The sequence below is a fragment of the Anomaloglossus baeobatrachus genome, chromosome 7 (genome assembly GCF_048569485.1).
Source record: "Anomaloglossus baeobatrachus isolate aAnoBae1 chromosome 7, aAnoBae1.hap1, whole genome shotgun sequence".
In the NCBI taxonomy this organism is placed as follows: domain Eukaryota; kingdom Metazoa; phylum Chordata; class Amphibia; order Anura; family Aromobatidae; genus Anomaloglossus; species Anomaloglossus baeobatrachus.
In genome coordinates, this window is record NC_134359.1 from 131,494,643 (window position 1) to 131,516,491 (window position 21,849).

Genomic DNA, 21,849 nt, shown 5'->3' on the forward strand with positions numbered 1-21,849 from the left:
TACAGTACCTGGTTCACTGACAGGGTTATTGGTTCTGAGGAAAGGACTTTGGTACCAGCATTTGATTTCCATGCAGAGCACCAGGTTAGGGCATTCCATCGCCGACATCTGGACAGACCTGGCCCTGAGGGTCCAGATGCCCCTTGTAGATGGAGGGGTACTGTCACACTGTGTTTGGCTCCAAACTTGCTGAATGTCATGGCAGCATCTGACGCTGTTCACGCGCCAGAGTCTAACACTCCTCATTATGCCTCCTTTGATGCTTCTGAGTTACACAGACAGGTTTGTGCGTCAACCAGCTGTTTTCATTAGTGATCGGGCTTAGATGAGTTAATTTCTGCTAGCCTGCAGGTTACTTCTTGGATCACATGTTGTGGGAGACCCATCACAGTGACTCCCTGCCTTTTTAAGACGGAGAAGCATGTCTTCCCATGCTGACTATAGCTTTAGCTACACCAATCCATGTGCTGTTGTATCCCAGTACTGCTGATGACTGTATTGGTTTGTGCATGGAGTTGTTGTGGAGTTCTCTCATCATCTTGTTCCCTCACTGCTCTTATTTTCCTCCTTATCACTTGTCTAATACCTCTGTGTGAGTGCGATGTGTGATCGAGTTTTGATATACGCTATTTGTCCTTATCTGTGGGTTCTACCACTCCTGGGGTGAGGGAGAGGGGGTATTGAATCAGGGCTGTACAGGAGCAGGGTAAGGAAGACGGCCCATACATCGTCACCATCAGACGTATGTCTGGGATCAGGGACAGCTAGGGCCCTCCTAGCCTGCTAGCCGACAGCCAGTTTGGTCCTTGGTGATCCCATCACACCCCATGATAACAGGTCCTACGAGTATTTAAGTGATTTCTTGATTGAGAACAGGTGTAGCAGTAATCAGGCCTAGGTGTGGCTAGGGAAATTGAACTCCGCTACCCACAGATGTGCTAAACCACAGTTCATTTATGTTCTAAGGACGTAGGTTTGGATTTCTTTTTCCCTTAATAATAAAGATCTTCATTTATAAACTTCATTTTATGTTTACTTGTGTTAGCTGTCTAATATTTACACTTGTTTGGTGATCTGAAATATTTAAGTGTGACAAGCATGCAAAAGAATAAGAAATAAGGAAGGGGCAAACACTTTTTCACATCACTCTATACTATAGTAGAGCTTCTGCGTATAATGTCACTGGTAAGTCAGTGTATTACCTGTAGACACTATACACTATATGCAGAGCTCTTGTGTATAATGTCACTAGGGGTGATATTAGTATTGTGGTTTTTATTAATGATCAGTATTGTATTATTCAGTCACAATGTGGTGGTATTATACGGTCTTGCCAAGGTATGGCGGTATTTCTCGCTTATATGTGGTGCTATTTGGTCAGTATGTGGTGGCAATATGTGGTCTGGTCATGGTGTGGTAGAATTTGTCCCTTGTAATATGGTTGGATACAGCACTTTGTGAACAGCCAGCTTCTTTAGCAATGACCTTTTGTGGCATACCCTTTTTGTGGAGTGTGTCAATGACTGCCTTCTGGACATCTGTCAAGTCAGCAGTCTTCCCCATGATTGTGTAGCCTACTGAACCAAACTAAAGGACTATTTTAAAAGCTTAAGAAGCCTTTGCAGGTGTTTTGTGATAATTATTCTAATTTCCTGAGATAATGACTTTTGGGTTTCATTGGCTGTAAGCCAAAATCATCAACACTAACAGAAATAAACACTTGAAATATATCACTCTGTTTGTAATGACGCTATGTAATCTTTGTGTTTCCCTTTTTGTTTGAATTACTGAAATAAATTAACTTTTTGATGATATTCTAATCTAATTGTCTGGTCACGGTATAGCGATATTTTGCCTTGTATGTGGTATTATTCGATCATTATGGGGTGGTAATATGTAGTCCAGACATGGTGTGGTAGAATTTTTCTCTTGTATATATTATTTGGTCACTATGTGGTAGTAATACGTGGTCCAGTTACGATGTGGTGGTATTTGTCTTTTGTATGTGGTATTATTTGGTGACTATGTGGTAGTAATATGTGGTCTGGTCATGGTGATTGGAACAATGTGGACCTGACGAGACAATGAGACTATATATGAAAGTGAAGGTAGAGTATAAAGGGTAAAGCGCTGTTACTTTTAGCTGAAATCACGTTTTTTTTTTTAATTTGTGAATGAGGATAGTGCGTGAAAATGGGTGTAGTTATCAACATAGGAGTGTCATCAAAATTGTGCGTGGTTTTAAAATGGGAATGATTTCTTAATACAAACAGGAAACCTGTTGTTACAAATATTAATCCCACCCCTAATGGTGTGGCACAAGGGACTACCACCTTGCCCATGGTTACCGCCCCGTGTCACGTCACAAGTGTGTGCAGGGCACAGTGTTTGCAGAGCTGAGTGTGGGTGGGGCACGGTTTGTGCGCGGCAGTTTTTGTGAAGAGTTGAGTTTGTGTGGAGCAGGATGTGTGCAGAGCTGAGTGTGTGTGAGCAGGGTGTGAGTAGAGCTGGGTATGTGTGGGGCAGGGTGTGTGCAGAGCTAGGTTTGTGCGGGGCTGGGTGTTTGCAGGGCTGTGTGTGTGTAGCAGGTTGTGAGGGGCAGGGGGTGTGCAGGGCAGGATTTACAGGGCATGGTGCAAGCAGAGCTGGGTGTGTGTGAGGCAGGGTGTGTGCAGAGTTGAGTGTGTGGGGGGCACGGTGTGGTGAGAACTGAGTGTGTGCGGGGCAGGGTGTGAGGGCCAGGGGTGTGCTGGGCAGGGTGGGACAGGCAGGGTGTGCTGGGCAGGGTGTGAGGGGCAGGTTATGCGGGGAAGGGTGTGAGGGGCAGGGTGTGCAGGGAAGGGTGGGAGAGGCAAAATGTGCGGGGCAGGGTCTGCAGTGAAGGGTGTGAGAGGCACGGTGTGAGGGGCAAGGTGTGCGGGGCAGGGTCTGAGGGGCAAGGTGTGCGGGGCAGGGTGTGAGGGGCAGGGTATGCGGGGAAGAATGTGAGGGGAAGGATGTGTAGGGAAGGGTGTGAGCGGCAAGGTGTGTGTGGAAGTGTGTGGGGGAAGGGTGTGAGAGGCAGGACGTTAGGGGAACGGTGTGAGGGGCAGTGTGTGCAGGGCAAGGTGTGAGGGGCAAGGTGTGCTGGGCAGGGTATGAGGGGCAAGGCGCGCGGGACAGGGTGTGAGGGGCACGGAGTCTGTGGGGTAGAGTGTGAAGGGCACACGGAGTGTGCAGCTGGGTGTGCAGGTAGGGGTATAAGGAGCATGAGATGTTTGGAGCAGGGTGTGAGAGGCATGGGGTGTGTGAGGTTAGCGGAGTGTGTGGGGGGCACGGAGTGTGTACGTCAGGGTATGAAGGGCATGATTTCAGGGCAGGCTGTGAGGGGCAGGGTTAGCTGAGTGTGTGAGGGGCAGGGTGTGCAGGGCATGGTGTGCGGGGCAGCGTGTGCGGGGCATGGTGTGCAGGGCAGCGTGTGCGGAGCAGGATGTGCGGGGCAGCGTGTTCAGGGCAGGTGTGCGGAACAGCGTGTGCAGGGCATGGTGTGCGGGGCAGCGTTTGCGGGGCAGCGTGTTCAGGGCAGGTGTGCGGGGCAGCGTGTGCGGGGCAGCATGTTCAGGGCAGGTGTGCGGGGCAGCGTGTGCGGGGCAGGATGTGCGGGGCAGCGTGTTCAGGGCAGGTGTGCAGGGCAGCGTGTTCAGGGCAGGTGTGCGGGGCAGCGTGTGAGGGGCAGGGTGTGCGGGGCAGGATGTGAGGAGCAGCGTGTGAGGGGCAGGGTGTGAGGGGCAGCGTGTGAGGGGCAGGGTGTGCAGAGCAGCGTGTGAGGGGCAGGGTGTGAGGGGCAGCGTGTGAGGGGCAGGGTGTGCGGAGCAGCGTGTGAGGAGCAGCGTGTGAGGAGCAGCGTGTGAGGAGCAGCGTGTGAGGGGCAGGGTGTGCGGAGCAGCGTGTGCGGGGCAGCGTGTGAGGGGCAGGGTGTGCGGGGCAGCGTGTGAGGGGCAGCGTGTGAGGGGCAGGGTGTGCGGAGCAGCGTGTGCGGGGCAGCGTGTGAGGGGCAGGGTGTGCGGAGCAGCGTGTGCGGGGCAGCGTGTGAGGAGCAGCGTGTGAGGGGCAGGATGTGCGGAGCAGCGTGTGCGGGGCAGCGTGTGAGGAGCAGCGTGTGAGGGGCAGCTTGTGAGGGGCAGCTTGTGAGGGGCAGCGTGTGAGGGGCAGGGTGTGCGGGGCAGCGTGTGAGGGGCAGGGTGTGCGGGGCATCGTGTGAGGAGCAGCGTGTGAGGGGCAGGGTGTGCGGGGCAGCGTGTGAGGGGCAGCGTGTGAGGGGCAGGGTGTGCGGGGCAGGGTGTGCGGGGCAGGGTGTGCGGGGCAGCGTGTGAGGGGCAGGGTGTGCGGGGCAGCGTGTGCGGGGCAGCGTGTGAGGGGCAGGGTGTGCGGAGCAGCGTGTGAGGGGCAGGATGTGAGGGGCAGCATGTGCGGGGCAGGGTGTGAGGGGCAGGTTATGCGGGGAAGGGTGTGAGGGGCAGGGTGTGCAGGGAAGGGTGGGAGAGGCAAAATGTGCGGGGCAGGGTCTGCAGTGAAGGGTGTGAGAGGCACGGTGTGAGGGGCAAGGTGTGCGGGGCAGGGTCTGAGGGGCAAGGTGTGCGGGGCAGGGTGTGAGGGGCAGGGTATGCGGGGAAGAATGTGAGGGGAAGGATGTGTAGGGAAGGGTGTGAGCGGCAAGGTGTGTGTGGAAGTGTGTGGGGGAAGGATGTGAGAGGCAGGACGTTAGGGGAACGGTGTGAGGGGCAGTGTGTGCAGGGCAAGGTGTGAGGGGCAAGGTGTGCTGGGCAGGGTATGAGGGGCAAGGCGCGCGGGACAGGGTGTGAGGGGCACGGAGTCTGTGGGGTAGAGTGTGAAGGGCACACGGAGTGTGCAGCTGGGTGTGCAGGTAGGGGTATAAGGAGCATGAGATGTTTGGAGCAGGGTGTGAGAGGCATGGGGTGTGTGAGGTTAGCGGAGTGTGTGGGGGGCACGGAGTGTGTACGTCAGGGTATGAAGGGCATGATTTCAGGGCAGGCTGTGAGGGGGCAGGGTTAGCTGAGTGTGTGAGGGGCAGGGTGTGCAGGGCATGGTGTGCGGGGCAGCGTGTGCGGGGCATGGTGTGCGGGGCAGCGTGTGCGGAGCAGGATGTGCGGGGCAGCGTGTTCAGGGCAGGTGTGCGGAACAGCGTGTGCAGGGCATGATGTGCGGGGCAGCGTGTGCGGGGTAGCGTGTTCAGGGCAGGTGTGCGGGGCAGCGTGTGCGGGGCAGCATGTTCAGGGCAGGTGTGCGGGGCAGCGTGTGCGGGGCAGGATGTGCGGGGCAGCGTGTTCAGGGCAGGTGTGCAGGGCAGCGTGTTCAGGGCAGGTGTGCGGGGCAGCGTGTGAGGGGCAGGGTGTGCGGGGCAGCGTGTGTGGGGCAGGGTGTGCGGGGCAGCGTGTGCGGGGCAGGGTGTGCGGGGCAGCGTGTGAGGGGCAGATTGTGCAGAGCAGCGTGTGAGGGGCAGGGTGTGCGGGGCAGCGTGTGCGGGGCAGGATGTGAGGGGCAGCGTGTGCGGGGCAGGGTGTGAGGGGCAGGGTGTGCGGAGCAGCGTGTGAGGGGCAGGGTGTGTGGAGCAGCGTGTGAGGGGCAGGATGTGAGGGGCAGCGTTTGAGGGGCAGGGTGTGCGGGGCAGCGTGTGAGGGGCAGGGTGTCCGGAGCAGCGTGTGAGGGGCAGGGTGTGCGGAGCAGCGTGTGAGGGGCAGGGTGTGCGGGGCAGCGTGTGAGGGGCAGGGTGTGCGGGGCAGCGTGTGAGGGGCAGGCTGTGCGGGGCAGCGTGTGAGGGGCAGGGTGTGCGGAGCAGCGTGTGAGGGGCAGGATGTGAGGGGCAGCATGTGCGGGGCAGGGTGTGATGGGCAGGGTGTGAGGGGCAGCGTGTGCGGGGCAGGATGTGAGGGGCAGCGTGTGCGGGGCAGAGTGTGAGGGCCAGGGTGTGAGGGGCAGGGTGTGAGGGGCAGGGTGTGCGGGGCAGTGTGTGCGGGGCAGGGTGTGAGAGGCAGGGTGTGAGGGGCAGGGTGTGCGGGGCAGGGTGTGAGGGGCAGGGTGTGCGGGGCAGCGTGTGAGGGGCAGGGTGTGCGGGGCAGGATGTGAGGAGCAGCGTGTGAGGGGCAGCGTATGAGGGGCAGCGTGTGCGGGGCAGGATGTGAGGGGCAGCGTGTGCGGGGCAGGATGTGAGGAGCAGCGTGTGAGGGGCAGGGTGTGAGGGGCAGCGTGTGAGGGGCAGGGTGTGCGGAGCAGCGTGTGAGGGGCAGCGTGTGCGGGGCAGGATGTGAGGAGCAGCGTGTGAGGGGCAGGGTGTGAGGGGCAGCGTGTGAGGGGCAGGGTGTGCGGAGCAGCGTGTGAGGGGCAGGGTGTGAGGGGCAGCGTGTGAGGGGCAGGGTGTGCGGAGCAGCGTGTGAGGAGCAGCGTGTGAGGAGCAGCGTGTGAGGAACAGCGTGTGAGGGGCAGGGTGTGCGGAGCAGCGTGTGCGGGGCAGCGTGTGAGGGGCAGGGTGTGCGGGGCAGCGTGTGAGGGGCAGCGTGTGAGGGGCAGGGTGTGCGGAGCAGCGTGTGCAGGGCAGCGTGTGAGGGGCAGGGTGTGCGGAGCAGCGTGTGCGGGGCAGCGTGTGAGGAGCAGCGTGTGAGGGGCAGGATGTGAGGAGCAGCGTGTGCGGGGCAGCGTGTGAGGAGCAGCGTGTGAGGGGTAGCTTGTGAGGGGCAGCTTGTGAGGGGCAGCGTGTGAGGGGCAGGGTGTGCGGGGCAGCGTGTGAGGGGCAGGGTGTGCGGGGCAGCGTGTGAGGAGCAGCGTGTGAGGGGCAGGGTGTGCGGGGCAGCGTGTGAGGGGCAGGGTGTGCAGGGCAGGGTGTGCGGGGCAGCGTGTGAGGGGCAGGGTGTGCGGGGCAGCGTGTGAGGGGCAGGGTGTGCGGGGCAGCGTGTGCGGGGCAGCGTGTGAGGGGCAGGGTGTGCGGAGCAGCGTGTGAGGGGCAGGATGTGAGGGGCAGCATGTGCGGGGCAGGGTGTGAGGGGCAGCGTGTGCGGGGCAGGATGTGAGGGGCAGCGTGTGCGGGGCAGGGTGTGAGGGCCAGGGTGTGAGGGGCAGGGTGTGCGGGGCAGTGTGTGCGGGGCAGTGTGTGCGGGGCAGGGTGTGAGAGGCAGGGTGTGAGGGGCAGGGTGTGCGGGGCAGGGTGTGAGGGGCAGGGTGTGCGGGGCAGCGTGTGAGGGGCAGGGTGTGCGGGGCAGGATGTGAGGAGCAGCGTGTGAGGGGCAGCGTATGAGGGGCAACGTGTGTGGGGCAGGATGTGAGGGGCAGCGTGTGCGGGGCAGGATGTGAGGAGCAGCGTGTGAGGGGCAGGGTGTGAGGGGCAGCGTGTGAGGGGCAGGGTGTGCGGAGCAGCGTGTGAGGGGCAGCGTGTGCGGGGCAGGATGTGAGGGGCAGCGTGTGAGGGGCAGGGTGTGAGGGGCAGCGTATGAGGGGCAACGTGTGCGGGGCAGGATGTGAGGGGCAGCGTGTGCGGGGCAGGATGTGAGGAGCAGCGTGTGAGGGGCAGGGTGTGAGGGGCAGCGTGTGAGGGGCAGGGTGTGCGGAGCAGCGTGTGAGGGGCAGGGTGTGAGGGGCAGCGTGTGAGGGGCAGGGTGTGAGGGGCAGGGTGTGAGGGGCAGCGTGTGCGGGGCAGGATGTGAGGGGCAGCGTGTGAGGGGCAGGGTGTGCGGAGCAGCGTGTGAGGGGCAGGGTGTGCGGAGCAGCGTGTGAGGGGCAGGATGTGAGGAGCAGCGTGTGAGGGGCAGCGTGTGAGGGGCAGCGTGTGAGGGGCAGGGTGTGCGGAGCAGCGTGTGCGGAGCAGCGTGTGAGGAGCAGCGTGTGAGGGGCAGGGTGTGCGGAGCAGCGTGTGCGGGGCAGCGTGTGAGGGGCAGGGTGTGCGGGGCAGCGTGTGAGGGGCAGGGTGTGCGGAGCAGCGTGTGCGGGGCAGGATGTGAGGGGCAGCGTGTGCGGGGCAGGATGTGAGGAGCAGCGTGTGAGGGGCAGGGTGTGAGGGGCAGCGTGTGAGGGGCAGGGTGTGAGGGGCAGGGTGTGAGGGGCAGCGTGTGCGGGGCAGGATGTGAGGGGCAGCGTGTGAGGGGCAGGGTGTGCGGAGCAGCGTGTGAGGGGCAGGGTGTGCGGAGCAGCGTGTGAGGGGCAGGGTGTGCGGAGCAGCGTGTGAGGGGCAGGATGTGAGGAGCAGGGTGTGAGGGGCAGCGTGTGAGGGGCAGGGTGTGCGGAGCAGCGTGTGCGGAGCAGCGTGTGAGGAGCAGCGTGTGAGGGGCAGGGTGTGCGGAGCAGCGTGTGAGGAGCAGCGTGTGAGGGGCAGGGTGTGCGGAGCAGCGTGTGCGGGGCAGCGTGTGAGGGGCAGGGTGTGCGGGGCAGCGTGTGAGGGGCAGGGTGTGCGGAGCAGCGTGTGCGGGGCAGCGTGTGAGGAGCAGGGTGTGCGGGGCAGCGTGTGAGGGGCAGGGTGTGAGGGGCAGCGTATGAGGGGCAACGTGTGCGGGGCAGGATGTGAGGGGCAGCGTGTGCGGGGCAGGATGTGAGGAGCAGCGTGTGAGGGGCAGGGTGTGAGGGGCAGCGTGTGAGGGGCAGGGTGTGCGGAGCAGCGTGTGAGGGGCAGGGTGTGAGGGGCAGCGTGTGAGGGGCAGGGTGTGAGGGGCAGGGTGTGAGGGGCAGCGTGTGCGGGGCAGGATGTGAGGGGCAGCGTGTGAGGGGCAGGGTGTGCGGAGCAGCGTGTGAGGGGCAGGGTGTGCGGAGCAGCGTGTGAGGGGCAGGATGTGAGGAGCAGCGTGTGAGGGGCAGGGTGTGCGGGGCAGCGTGTGAGGGGCAGGGTGTGCGGGGCAGCGTGTGAGGGGCAGGGTGTGCGGAGCAGCGTGTGCGGGGCAGCGTGTGAGGAGCAGGGTGTGCGGGGCAGCGTGTGAGGGGCAGGGTGTGAGGGGCAGCGTATGAGGGGCAACGTGTGCGGGGCAGGATGTGAGGGGCAGCGTGTGCGGGGCAGGATGTGAGGAGCAGCGTGTGAGGGGCAGGGTGTGAGGGGCAGCGTGTGAGGGGCAGGGTGTGCCGAGCAGCGTGTGAGGGGCAGGGTGTGAGGGGCAGCGTGTGAGGGGCAGGGTGTGAGGGGCAGGGTGTGAGGGGCAGCGTGTGCGGGGCAGGATGTGAGGGGCAGCGTGTGAGGGGCAGGGTGTGCGGAGCAGCGTGTGAGGGGCAGGGTGTGCGGAGCAGCGTGTGAGGGGCAGGATGTGAGGAGCAGCGTGTGAGGGGCAGGGTGTGAGGGGCAGGGTGTGAGGGGCAGCGTGTGAGGGGCAGGGTGTGAGGGGCAGGGTGTGAGGGGCAGCGTGTGCGGGGCAGGATGTGAGGGGCAGCGTGTGAGGGGCAGGGTGTGCGGAGCAGCGTGTGAGGGGCAGGGTGTGCGGAGCAGCGTGTGAGGGGCAGGATGTGAGGAGCAGCGTGTGAGGGGCAGCGTGTGAGGGGCAGCGTGTGAGGGGCAGGGTGTGCGGAGCAGCGTGTGCGGAGCAGCGTGTGAGGAGCAGCGTGTGAGGGGCAGGGTGTGCGGAGCAGCGTGTGCGGGGCAGCGTGTGAGGGGCAGGGTGTGCGGGGCAGCGTGTGAGGGGCAGGGTGTGCGGAGCAGCGTGTGCGGGGCAGGATGTGAGGGGCAGCGTGTGCGGGGCAGGATGTGAGGAGCAGCGTGTGAGGGGCAGGGTGTGAGGGGCAGCGTGTGAGGGGCAGGGTGTGAGGGGCAGGGTGTGAGGGGCAGCGTGTGCGGGGCAGGATGTGAGGGGCAGCGTGTGAGGGGCAGGGTGTGCGGAGCAGCGTGTGAGGGGCAGGGTGTGCGGAGCAGCGTGTGAGGGGCAGGGTGTGCGGAGCAGCGTGTGAGGGGCAGGATGTGAGGAGCAGGGTGTGAGGGGCAGCGTGTGAGGGGCAGGGTGTGCGGAGCAGCGTGTGCGGAGCAGCGTGTGAGGAGCAGCGTGTGAGGGGCAGGGTGTGCGGAGCAGCGTGTGAGGAGCAGCGTGTGAGGGGCAGGGTGTGCGGAGCAGCGTGTGCGGGGCAGCGTGTGAGGGGCAGGGTGTGCGGGGCAGCGTGTGAGGGGCAGGGTGTGCGGAGCAGCGTGTGCGGGGCAGCGTGTGAGGAGCAGGGTGTGCGGGGCAGCGTGTGAGGGGCAGGGTGTGCGGGGCAGCGTGTGAGGAGCAGCGTGTGAGGGGCAGCTTGTGAGGAGCAGCGTGTGAGGGGCAGCGTGTGAGGGGCAGGGTGTGCGGGGCAGCGTGTGAGGAGCAGCGTGTGAGGGGCAGCTTGTGAGGGGCAGCGTGTGAGGGGCAGGGTGTGCGGTGCAGCGTGTGAGGAGCAGGGTGTGAGGGGCAGGGTGTGCGGGGCAGGGTGTGAGGGGCAGCGTGTGAGGGGCAGGGTGTGCGGGGCAGCGTGTGCGGGGCAGCGTGTGAGGGGCCGAGGCGCTGCAGCTGCTCCTCTCCAGGTTGTGCACTGCATCCTTCGGGGAGCCTCCTTGCGCTCTGCAGCACGCATGCGCTATTGCATCCTCCTCTCCTAGCAACAGTAGCATCAGCACCAGCCCAGGGGAGGAGGAGCGGCGGCGGCGGCGGCACCAGCTTGTGTTGCATAGAGTAGTAACTGGGGGAGGAGGCGGCTCAGCCTCTGTCATGCACCAAGGGGGCGGGAGGGAGGTGCAATGTGCAGAAAAAATAGGAGAGGGAGCCAGACGGGTGGATACTGTGGGAGAAGGATGCAAGTGCTGCAATAGCTGATGCAGCTGTAGGGAAGATCCAAATGGGAGCCAGATAACCCCTGCTGGGGTGTCCGAGCCCCCCTGTGCTGGAGCATGCCAGTGAGGAGCGTGCTGGAGCGGCACAGAGCCTGAGCGGACCCGTCTGCAGAGCTATGAGATATGGAGGAGGCAGGCAGCTCCCTGCGGCATCCCCGGCCATCCCTGCCCCATCTGTCTGCCCAGCTCTCCTGCCCTGCTCTGCTGCACCTCTTCTGTCTGCTGCTGCTCTCCTGCCCCCAGCCCTGGGGAGCCTCTGCCACACAGACAGGTGAGTGCTGTACCATCACTGTGCCATTGTCCTGCTGTCACTCCATACCAGGCTGGCACCTGCACTCTGCCACCCAGACAAGTTTATTGTAATCCCGCAGGAGCAAAAAGTTCCTTCTACCCCAAAATAATAGGTGATGAGTTGGGCAGTCCTCCAGGAGCTGCTGAGTCTCTGCCATGTGTTCTGTGCTCAGACCACCCGGCATCCAGCACAGAAATCCCCCAAACCCAGAGCTGCAGTGACCTCTGCAAGGTGTAAGAGCTGCAGGAGCAGACTCTGCTTCTATCAGGAGCACACTCCACTTCTAACAGGAGCAGACTCCACTTATATCAGGAGCAGACTCCGCTTCTACCAGGAACACACTCCGCTTCTACCAGGAGCACACTCCACTTCTATCAGGAGCAGACTTCGCTTCTATCAGGAGCACACTCCGCTTCTACCAGGAGCACACTCCGCTTCTACCAGGAGCAGACTCCGCTTCTAACAGGAGCAGAAGACTCCGCTTCTATCAGGAGCACACTCCGCTTCTACCAGGAGCACACTCCACTTCTATCAGGAGCAGACTTCGCTTCTATCAGGAGCACACTCCGCTTCTACCAGGAGCAGACTCCGCTTCTACCAGGAGCAGACTCCGCTTCTAACAGGAGCAGAAGACTCCGCTTCTATCAGGAGCAGACTCCGCTTCTATCAGGAGCAGACTCCGCTTCTATCAGGAGCAGACTCCGCTTCTACCAGGAGCACACTCAGCTTCTACCAGGAGCAGACTCCGCTTCTACCAGGAGCAGACTCCGCTTCTACCAGGAGCAGACTCCGCTTCTACCAGGAGCAGACTCCGCTTCTACCAGGAGCAGACTCCGCTTCTACCAGGAACACACTCCGCTTCTACCAGGAGCAGACTCCGCTTCTACCAGGAACACACTCCGCTTCTATCAGGAGCAGACTCCGCTTCTACCAGGAGCACACTCAGCTTCTACCAGGAGCAGACTCCGCTTCTACCAGGAGCAGACTCCGCTTCTACCAGGAGCAGACTCCACTTCTACCAGGAGCAGACTCAGCTTCTATCGGGAGCACACTCCGCTTCTACCAGGAGCACACTCCGCTTCTACCAGGAGCAGACTCAGCTTCTATCGGGAGCACACTCCACTTCCAGCAGCTCCCAGTCATGGTGCATAAGGAAGCACTGCAGTAAATGGGTGCAGAGAATGGGAACTACTGCTCTGAGGGGCTGGTGCCACCTGGAGCAACTTTGTGCCCTGCTCTCTGGTTAACCCCTGATGACACGTACACTTCTGCAATGCAGCACAGCAGTCATGGCTGGGAAAGAGGTCTCCAAGTTTATGTGTGTATAGTCTAAGCTCTTCATGTGTCCTTCTGTGGATCCCCCTGGTATTAACCTGCTCAGTACTGGAGGTCTGTGATGCACACCACATTGGGGGTCAAGGCCTAAATTGCTTACTAATCATACAGTGACATGTATACTATGTTCCCGGCACCTGGTGACATTGCTGGTGGAGCCAGTGGCCTAGGTAGGACATTGCCTGCTTCCATCTCTTCCCTTACTGCAGTGGCCATCTGCAATTATGGCACGAGAAAGCACTGCTGACTCTGCTGGGGAAGAGGAAATGTTTGCAAGGCACATTTCTCAGATCAATTTTGCCCTGTACTTAACAAATCATATTTATCTGCAATCTTTATGACCCAGAAGACAGGATGCTCTCTGCTGACTGTGAAATACTTTCTGTTTCCTGATAACTGATTCATTCATTTATTTTTTTGTAAAAGAACAAGTGTAGCATTGTCAGAGCTTCTGTCTTGGGTGAGACCCTTAGCTATCATGATGGGGTCTGTCATAAATATAATTCTTTGTCACTGATTATTTTTACTTCTATTTTATAATTGTTAAGAAGGTTCTGGAGATCTCACTTTAGTTACCTCTTTCCCTGGTACCTGGAAATATATCAAAGGTTCTCTCCTAATTGATTTTAAACAATCTGCATTCTGGAAAAGTAAAGTGATTGCAGGTATATGGCTAATTATCAGGATGCTATGTGCTAAACACAGGAGGACAGTTTATCATAGGGGGAAACTTTAGACACATTTTAAAATACTTCCATCACCTGTGTATTTTTGCATGTACCAAATGGTCTTAAGTCATTACTACTTTCCTCATCACTTAAAATATTGATCTAGAAGAACCAAAAACTCTAAGGACTTGATGGTAAAGCTGCAACAGGGCCGCCTACTTAGTGTTCAGATATCTAATAGTTTGTAGGTGTGAAGCAGGGCCTTCGGGCCCTGTCAGGCATCATACCCCAGGAGCACCTGCCACCTCCGCATCTACCACCTCCGCATCTACCACCTCCGCACCCACCACCTCCGCACCTACCACCTCTGCACCTACCACCTCTGCACCTACTACCGCCACATCTACCACTTCCACACCTACCACCTCCGCATCTACCACCTCCGCATCTACCACCTCCGCACCTACCACCTCCACAACTACTACCTCCGCACCTTCCACTTCCGCACCTACCACCTCTGCACCTACTATCGCCACACCTACTATTTCCACACCTACTCCTTTCCCACTTACCATCTCCAGACCTGCCACCTCCACACCTACCACTTCTGCACTTACCATCTCCACACCTACTACCTCCGCACCTACCACCTCCGCACCTACCACCACCACACCTACCACTTCCACACCTAAAACTTCCACACCTACAACTTCCACACCTACCACTTCTGCTTTTACCACTTCTACTTTTACCACCTCTGCACCTACCACCTCTGCACCTACCACCTTCACACCTACCACTTCCACACCTACCATCTCCACACCTACCAACCCTGCAGCTACTACCACCGCACCTACCAGTTCCATGCCTACAACTTCCACACTTACCACCTAAACACCTACCATCTCCACCCCTACGACCTCCACACCTACCACCTCCGCACCTATCGCCTCCACACCTACCACCTCCGTACCTACCAGCTCCACACCTATCATCTCCGCACCTCCCAATGTGCTTGACCACTTAATCTCATTGAATGTTATATACAACAGTTTATATAAAAAGTCCAAATCAGAATAGATTATAATCAAAGCAATAGAAAATATGTATCTGGGATTTAAACTGTGATATATAATTTAAAGTACGGGGCAAAGGGTCCTTTACTGCCCCCTTAGGCTTCAGAGCCCACGTATGGCTGCATACTCTACTCTCCCTATAAATACAACCCTGACTAAAGTAAAGGATATTATATGAGTAAACACAAAAACTATTATTCTGAAATGTATAATTGCAGTGTTATATTCATAAAGCAGAGATTATTGAACTTATTAGTTTTGTTGTGCAAATATTTTACAGGAAATTCTCAAAATCTACTGCCTGGAATTAGTTACAGAATATCAGTAGATGATATACACATTGGCATTGTATATCCCTGCCGCATGCATAGTTCAGTGATTTCTGAATTGCTTTATCCTTCTTTTTTTCCATACTTTTCTTCTTTACACCTTTAACCAGCAGACAATCTCTCCTGACACAAAAAGACACCCATGCATTTAAATGACTTCATGTTCTTCTTGGATGTGTATAATTTTATGCATCAAAGGCTTTGCAGCATAGGAGGCTGAAAAATGAAAAAGATCTTTGGAGCGTACAGCCTTTCTTGGCATTTTTTGTTTGTAAAATTAATTAAGGTCTATCCACAAACTGAACAGGCTTGCCACCAATCCTTCACATCCTCAGCTATATAGCGTGATCTATGTGATGTTCTGCATCAAATACAAAATTCTGCTGGCAGAATCTCTAGTAGAGAAGATCCTACTGGAGAAATAAATTATTAATAAAGTGAAACTCAAGAAATTCTTCAATATTTGAAAGAATATCAAAGTAGAAGGAAACATAGATTAGTAATTATTCATCAATGAGTAGACTTGCTTAAGACTGTGTTCTGGTTCTTTTATGGGTTGTTTAATAACATATCTCTAAAAATGTATCCAGTGATTGTTATTTTATAACAAATTATGTCACCTCTACTGGACAGAACACACTTCTCAAATACCAGTGAGGTCTGAGTCTGAGGCGCAGAAGGGTAAACTGGAATATTAACCGAACTGAGCTCTGATTATATTTAAAGGGGGACATTAACATTGATGGCCTATCCTAAGGGCAGGGGCAGACTGCCGTATTTTCGGTCTGTGTGCATTCTAACAAAATATCGGATCTCGCTGGCACCAATGTTATTCTATGGGGCCACGCACATGTCAGATTTTTTTCCTTGTACTTTGCTTGCACAAATGCAACATGTCCTAGTTTGAATTGATATTCGGATCGCACTCGGCCATGCAGGTCGGTGAGTGCATGGAAATCATCAGCCTGCACCTGAATGTCACCTGAGTGCACTCCTATACACTGACACAATGGAGAAGATGGAGAAGTTTTGTTCTCTATCTTCTAACAGTGTACTCTGATTATATCATCTGAGAGAATCAGATCCCACAATGCTGACAAACAAATCAAAATCTGATCAGTGTCATTTGCATAATGGCCCCCATTCTCTCAGATGCAAGAATCTACATCCGTCTGCCCCTGCCCTTAGGATATGTCAATACTGATTGGTGGCAGTGCGACACCCAGCACCACCGCTGACGAGCTGTTGCCGCCAGCCAAAGCTACTCAGTTTTGGAGCTGCACAACACAGCTCTGTTCTGGCTGTGGCACTAGGAACAGCTGACCGCCTGGGGTGACGGGTGTCGCACCCCACACCAATCAGACATTGATGACCTATACCACAAATAGGTTATTAAAGTTAGTTTCAGACAACCCCTTTAATTTAAGAATAGCCTAAGTGCTTTAAACCAGTGTTCCTATATTATATACTTGGTACCTTCCTAAGTCCACTTCAATATAGTTTCATAGTTTCATAGTTTTTAAGGTTGAAGGGAGACTCTAAAGGGGGCTTTACACGCTGCGACATCGCTAATGCGGAGTCGTTGGGGTCACGGAATTTGTGACGCACATCCGGCCGCATTAGCAATGCCGTTGCGTGTGACACCGATAAGCGATTTTGCATCATTGCAAAAACGTGCAAAATCGCTAATCGGCGACATGGGAGTCCATTCTTAAAAATCGTTACTGCAGCAGTAACGAAGTTGTTCCTCGTTCCTGCGGCAGCACACATCGCTGCGTGTGACACCGCAGGAACGAGGAAGCTCTCCTTACCTGCCTCCCGGTCACAATGCGGAAGGAAGGAGGTGGGCGGGATGTTACGTCCCGCTCATCTCCGCCGCTCCGCTGCTATTGGGCGGCGGTTCAGTGACGCTTCAGTGATGTCGCTGTGACGCCGCACGGACCGCCCCCTTAGAAAGGAGGCGGTTCGCCGGTCACAGCGACGTCGCCGGACAGGTAAGTATGTGTGACGGGTCTGGGCGATGTTGTGCGGCATGGGCATCGATTTGCCTGTGTCGCACAACAACCGATATCGCAGTGTGTAAAGTAGCCTTAATTCCATCTAGTTCAACCCATAGCCTAACATGTTGATCCAGAGGAAGGCAAAAAAAACCCCAATGTGTCAAATAAGCTCCAATGGGGAAAAAAATTCCTTCCTGACTCCACATACGGCAATCAGACTAGTTACCTGGATCAACACCCTGTCATAAAATCTAATATACATAACTGGTAATATTATATTTTTCAAGAAAGGCGTCCAGGCTCTGCTTAAATGTTAGTAGTGAATCACTCATTACAACATCATGCGGCAGAGAGTTCCATAGTCTCACTGCTCGTACAGTATTATTATTATTATTATTTATTTATAGAGCACCATTAATTCCATGGTGCTGTACATGAGAAGGGGGTTACATACAAAATACGTATACAAGTTACAGTAGACAGACTAGTACAGAGGGAAGAGGGCCCTACCCTTGCGGGCTTACATTCTATAGGATTATGGGGAGGAGACAATAGGTGGGGTGTAGGTCAGGCGGCAGCTCCGCACGGTGGTCGGGCGGCAGCTCCGCACGGTGGTTGGGCGGCAGCTCCGCACGGTGGTCGGGCGACAGCTCCGCACGGTGGTCGGGCGGCAGCTCCGCACGGTGGTCGGGCGGCAGCTCCGCACGGTGGTCGGGTGGCAGCTCCGCACGGTGGTCGGGCGGCAGCTCCGCACGGTGGTCGGGCGGCAGCGAGTAAAGTAAAGAATCCTCGTCTGTGATTATGATTAAACCTTCTTTCCTCAAGACGTAGCGGATGCTCCCGTGTTCCAGTCGCAGGCCTAGGTGTAAAGAGATCTTTGGAAGGGTCTCTGTACTGTCCCCTCATATGTTTATACATTGTGATTAGATCCCCCCTAAGCCTTTGTTTTTCCAAACTAAATAACCCAAAGTTTAATAACCTGTCTTGGTGTTGCAACCCACCCATTCCTCTAATAATCTTGGTCGCTCTTCTATCTACCTGTAAGATTATGCTGTTTGTAACCTTCTATACTTTTGCTATCAAGAAAAGCATCCATTCCTCTCTTAAATTCATTCAGTGAGTTGGCCATCACCACTTCCTCACTAAGAGAGTTCCAGAGCCTCACTGCTCTTACCGTGAAGAACCCTGTTCTATGCTGATGTATGAATTTTCTTTCCTCCAATCGAAGAGAATGCCCCCTTGTTCTTGTCATAGTCCTTGGTACAAACAGATCATGGGAGAGATCTCTATATGGCCCTCTGATATATTTGTACATGTTTATTATGTCTCCCCTAAGTCTTCTCTTTTCTAGAGTAAATAGACCTAATTTTGATATTCTTTCCATGTATTGTAATGCACTCACTCTATTTATTATTTTAGTAGCCTGCCTCTGAACCCTTTCAAGTTCAGTAATGTCTTTCTTGAGCACCGGCGCCCAAAATTGCACACAATACTCCAAGTGTGGTCTGACGAGTGATTTGTACAGAGGGAGAATGATGTTTTCATCTCGTGACCCCAGACCTCTTCTGATACATCCCATGACCCTATTTGCTTTGGTGGCTGCTGCCTGACACTGGGCACTCCAATTTAGCTTCTTATTGACTAAGATGCCTAAGTCTTTTTCCATGTCTGATTTCCCCAGCAGTTTTCCATTTAGTAAGTAATCGTAGCATCTGTTTCTCCTTCCCATGTGCATAACCTTACACTTATCTGTGTTAAACCTCATTTGCCATTTTTCGGCCCAATTCTCAAATTTACTCAAATCCATCTGTAGTTGCAAACTGTCCTCCTTTGTGTTAACTACCTTACATAGTTTTGTATCATGTGCAAATACTGATATTTTACTCGTAAGCCATCCACCAGATCATTAATAAATATATTAAATAGTAGGGGGCCCAATACAGACCCCTGTGGCACACCACTAGTAACCCTGGCCGAATCAGAGTATGCGCTATTAATAACCACTCTTTGTTTTCTATCACTAAGCCAGCTACCTACCCATCTACACACATTTTCCCTGAGCCCAAGCTTTCTCATTTTACTTAGCAGTCTTTTATGTGGGACAGTGTCAAATGCTTTACCAAAGTCGAGATAAATGACATCCAATGATTCTCCTCGGTCCATGTGAGAGCTTACATCCTCATAGAAGCTGATCAGGTTAGTTTGACAGGAGCGATCCTTCATAAATCCATGGTGATATGGAGTTAAACAATTATTAACATTGAGACATTCCATAATAGTATCCCTTAAAAACCCTTCAAACATTTTACCCACAACAGATGTTAAGCTTACCGGCCTATAGTTTCCAGGTTCCCTTTTACACCCTTTTTTGAATATTGGTACCACATTTGCTAGCCGCCAATCCAGTGGAACAGACCCAGTTTCTATAGAGTCTTTAAATATAAGGAATAGAGGCATGTCTATCACATTACTTAACTCCCTTAATACCCGAGGGTGAATGCCATCAGGGCCTGGTGATTTGTCAATTTTAATGTTACTAAGTCGGTTCTGCACTTCTTCCTGGGTTAGGCAGGTCATACTTAATGAAGCGTTTACATGATCACTCTGTATTTCCTGTGGCATATGCTTCTCCTGTGTGAACACAGTTGAGAAAAAAGTATTTAAAACATTTGCTTTTCCCACATCGCTTTCTATGATTTTACCCTCATTGTTCTTTAAAGGGCCAACACCATCAATTTTAATCTTTTTTCTGTTTATATAATTAAAGAATAGTTTGGGATTTGTTTTGCTTTCCTTAGCAATGTGTCTCTCAGTTTCTACTTTTGCTAAATGTATTTTTTTTTTACACATTTTGTTTTTTTCTCTATATATTTTTAATGCTTCTTTGCTGCCTTCTTGTTTTAGCTTTTTAAATGCCTTTTTCTTATTATTCATTGCCCCTTTTACATATATACGGTATATTTTTTTTTTGGGACATAAAATTAACAGTATGCTGGATTTTATTTTAGTCTTTAAATCAGACATAAAAAAAAATTTAGGCATAAGAAAAGTTAGCCGAAGCATTCTGCCAATGTTAGCTCTGTACTCGCAAGCTAATGCTAATCCACTATTCATACTACTTACATGTGCTATACCTTGGTATTGGTGCCATGTTTTTCCATCAAAAATCAGTGGAATTTAAAACTGCGTGCATTTTGTGCTTGGCCCCTTAATCTTTGAGAGCCTAAGAAGTTGAATGAGGTATTTACGATTTCAGAAGTTATCCACAATATATTAAATAGGGGATAGCGTCCCGATTGCTGGAGGTCTGACCACTGGGGCCCTTACCAATTCTGAGAATTGGGGCTCTGGACAGCTGCGTTTGCAGGGAGCAATTATTCATTCTGAAATTCTGAATGGGACCGAGTGAGACAGCCAAGCGCTTCTGTGGCGCCCCTGAGGCTTCCGTCGCCACAGAGACATTGCACCTCAGCCAGAGGTGTGATGTCCCATCCTGGGTAAGGACAAGGGTACATGCTGATTCACAGGCAAATTCACACTACACCTGTTGTTGGGCATATTTTGGGACCGGGGATAGTGGCAGCTACCCCCATGCTGCATGCTGGGGGGCCGTAAGACCCATCTCTTCTCCCATAGGGTGGGGCCTAGCAACAGGAAAAGTGGGAGGAGCCAACAGAAAGAGAGTAGGAACAAGAAGTTCAAGGTCAGTTAGTGAAGACAGTCTGAAAGAAAGGGAGAGAGAAGGAGAGGCAGGTAGCCACCTCAGCAGAGTGGAGAGAAAGCGACTGAAAGAGAAGTTTCCTTGTGGAGATCCTGGGGCCCAGCTAGGCCCAGGTGACACCACAGACAGTGAAGAAAGGATTCCAGGGCCACGGAAGGCTTTTAAGCTTGTGGCCTGTTCCACTAGAACATCGGGTGGAGGGATCAGGCTGCAATCGGGGACGGTCCCCAGACAGAGGGAAGAAAGACATTTCCTCAGAAAGTGACACCGAGGCCCAGGGTGGTTACAAGCGCCCCGGGCCACAACCTGCCGTATATCCCCTGGGAAGAGGGTAAGATTCCAGTCAGGCAAGCCCTCTTGACCAGACTCTATGGTGGAGGCCGAGACAAGTTTATCTATAAAGGTCAAGGCTCTGAAGTCAGTCGAGGAAGGAGACACAACCAAGGGTGCACCGGCATTTACTTTAAGAACTACCCGGGATCGGCGGAGGTCCCTGACAGTGAATTTCAGCAATCCAAAAGCAACCAGTTTGCTGCAGCCCTGGCAACAGTGAGTAAAGACCTTGAAACTGCACTGGTGTTGCTTCCTTTATTTCGCCCTGCACTGCACCATTTCCAAAGCACCATAGACTTTAATAAGCACCAACAGCTGCCCTTGGGTACCGCTCCACCTGTGGGGAGAAGAACCATCCCAGCTGCTAATCCATCATCCCCGGAGGTCTCATCCAGCAGCGGCGGCTCCATAGCCGCAATCCACAGGTGGCGTTACGAATATTTCCACAAACTTTAATTAAAGTTACCACCCCCACAACTGCCATATTAGTTGACCCCACCAGGGTCCCGCCACCACTGACTACCCCCGGACTAGTCCGGCCCGACACCGAGTAACCCAGAGCCCTGGGGTGGGCGAGTCACTTCTGTGTGCTGGTCTTCAGCACTCTCAAATGAATAAATGGGGCAGCTGTGCGCATGATCCTTCACTACTCCATTCACATGAGGCACTTTAGAGCCCCAGTTCTCAAGATCAGCAGGGGTCCCAGAGGCTGGACTCCAGTGATTACGAATCTATCCCGTATTTTATGGATAATAGATTAATATAGTAGAGACTTTTGTACATAAAAAACTTGAAAATACCTCTTAAGTGAAAATTTTCTTTTATCTGGATCATATACATACACTAGCCCACAATCTAGTAGAAGCCTCACACTATTTAAAAGAGTTATCCGGCTTATTTTGCCTTTCTCTTGTCATTTCACTATTTTGCTACATTGGGGCAGGTAAATAGATAGTAACTGCCTACCTGCCCTGCTGTCAGCCCTTCACCCCCGGCGCAGAGCGGTCATGTGACTGCCCCTGCCGTGATTTTGCTGCTTCCTGTGATGTCATGTCGACAGGGGCAGGATCTTATGCTTGCCTTGTAGATGGGCATCACAGCCGACGTCATGTAGCCACCCTGCGGGGCAGGTACAGTCGTGGTGTCTCCACCAACCTACCCTGCACCCTACCACACATCCCATAATGCAGTTATCTTGATGCCTGTACGCTGCATGCAGCCCCCGATGCTGCTTGCGGCACGCAGACCCATTATCCCCTTGCTGATCGCGGCCTATGCAGGGGACCGTGCAGTA

The 21,849-nt window shown here is 54.7% G+C and overlaps 1 protein-coding gene across 3 annotated transcripts in view; it reads left to right on the forward strand.

Annotated features, from left to right (window-relative positions):
* Positions 1-10,703: 10,703 nt before the first annotated feature.
* Positions 10,704-21,849, forward strand: part of ADAM23 (ADAM metallopeptidase domain 23) — a 414,934-nt gene continuing 403,788 nt past the window's right edge. For all 3 annotated transcript variants that reach the window (XM_075317711.1, XM_075317712.1, XM_075317713.1), the window contains exon 1: positions 10,704-11,072. In XM_075317711.1, coding sequence (XP_075173826.1) covers positions 10,925-11,072 — 148 coding nt within the window. In that variant the 5' untranslated portion in view covers positions 10,704-10,924. The remainder of the gene's footprint in view (positions 11,073-21,849) is intronic.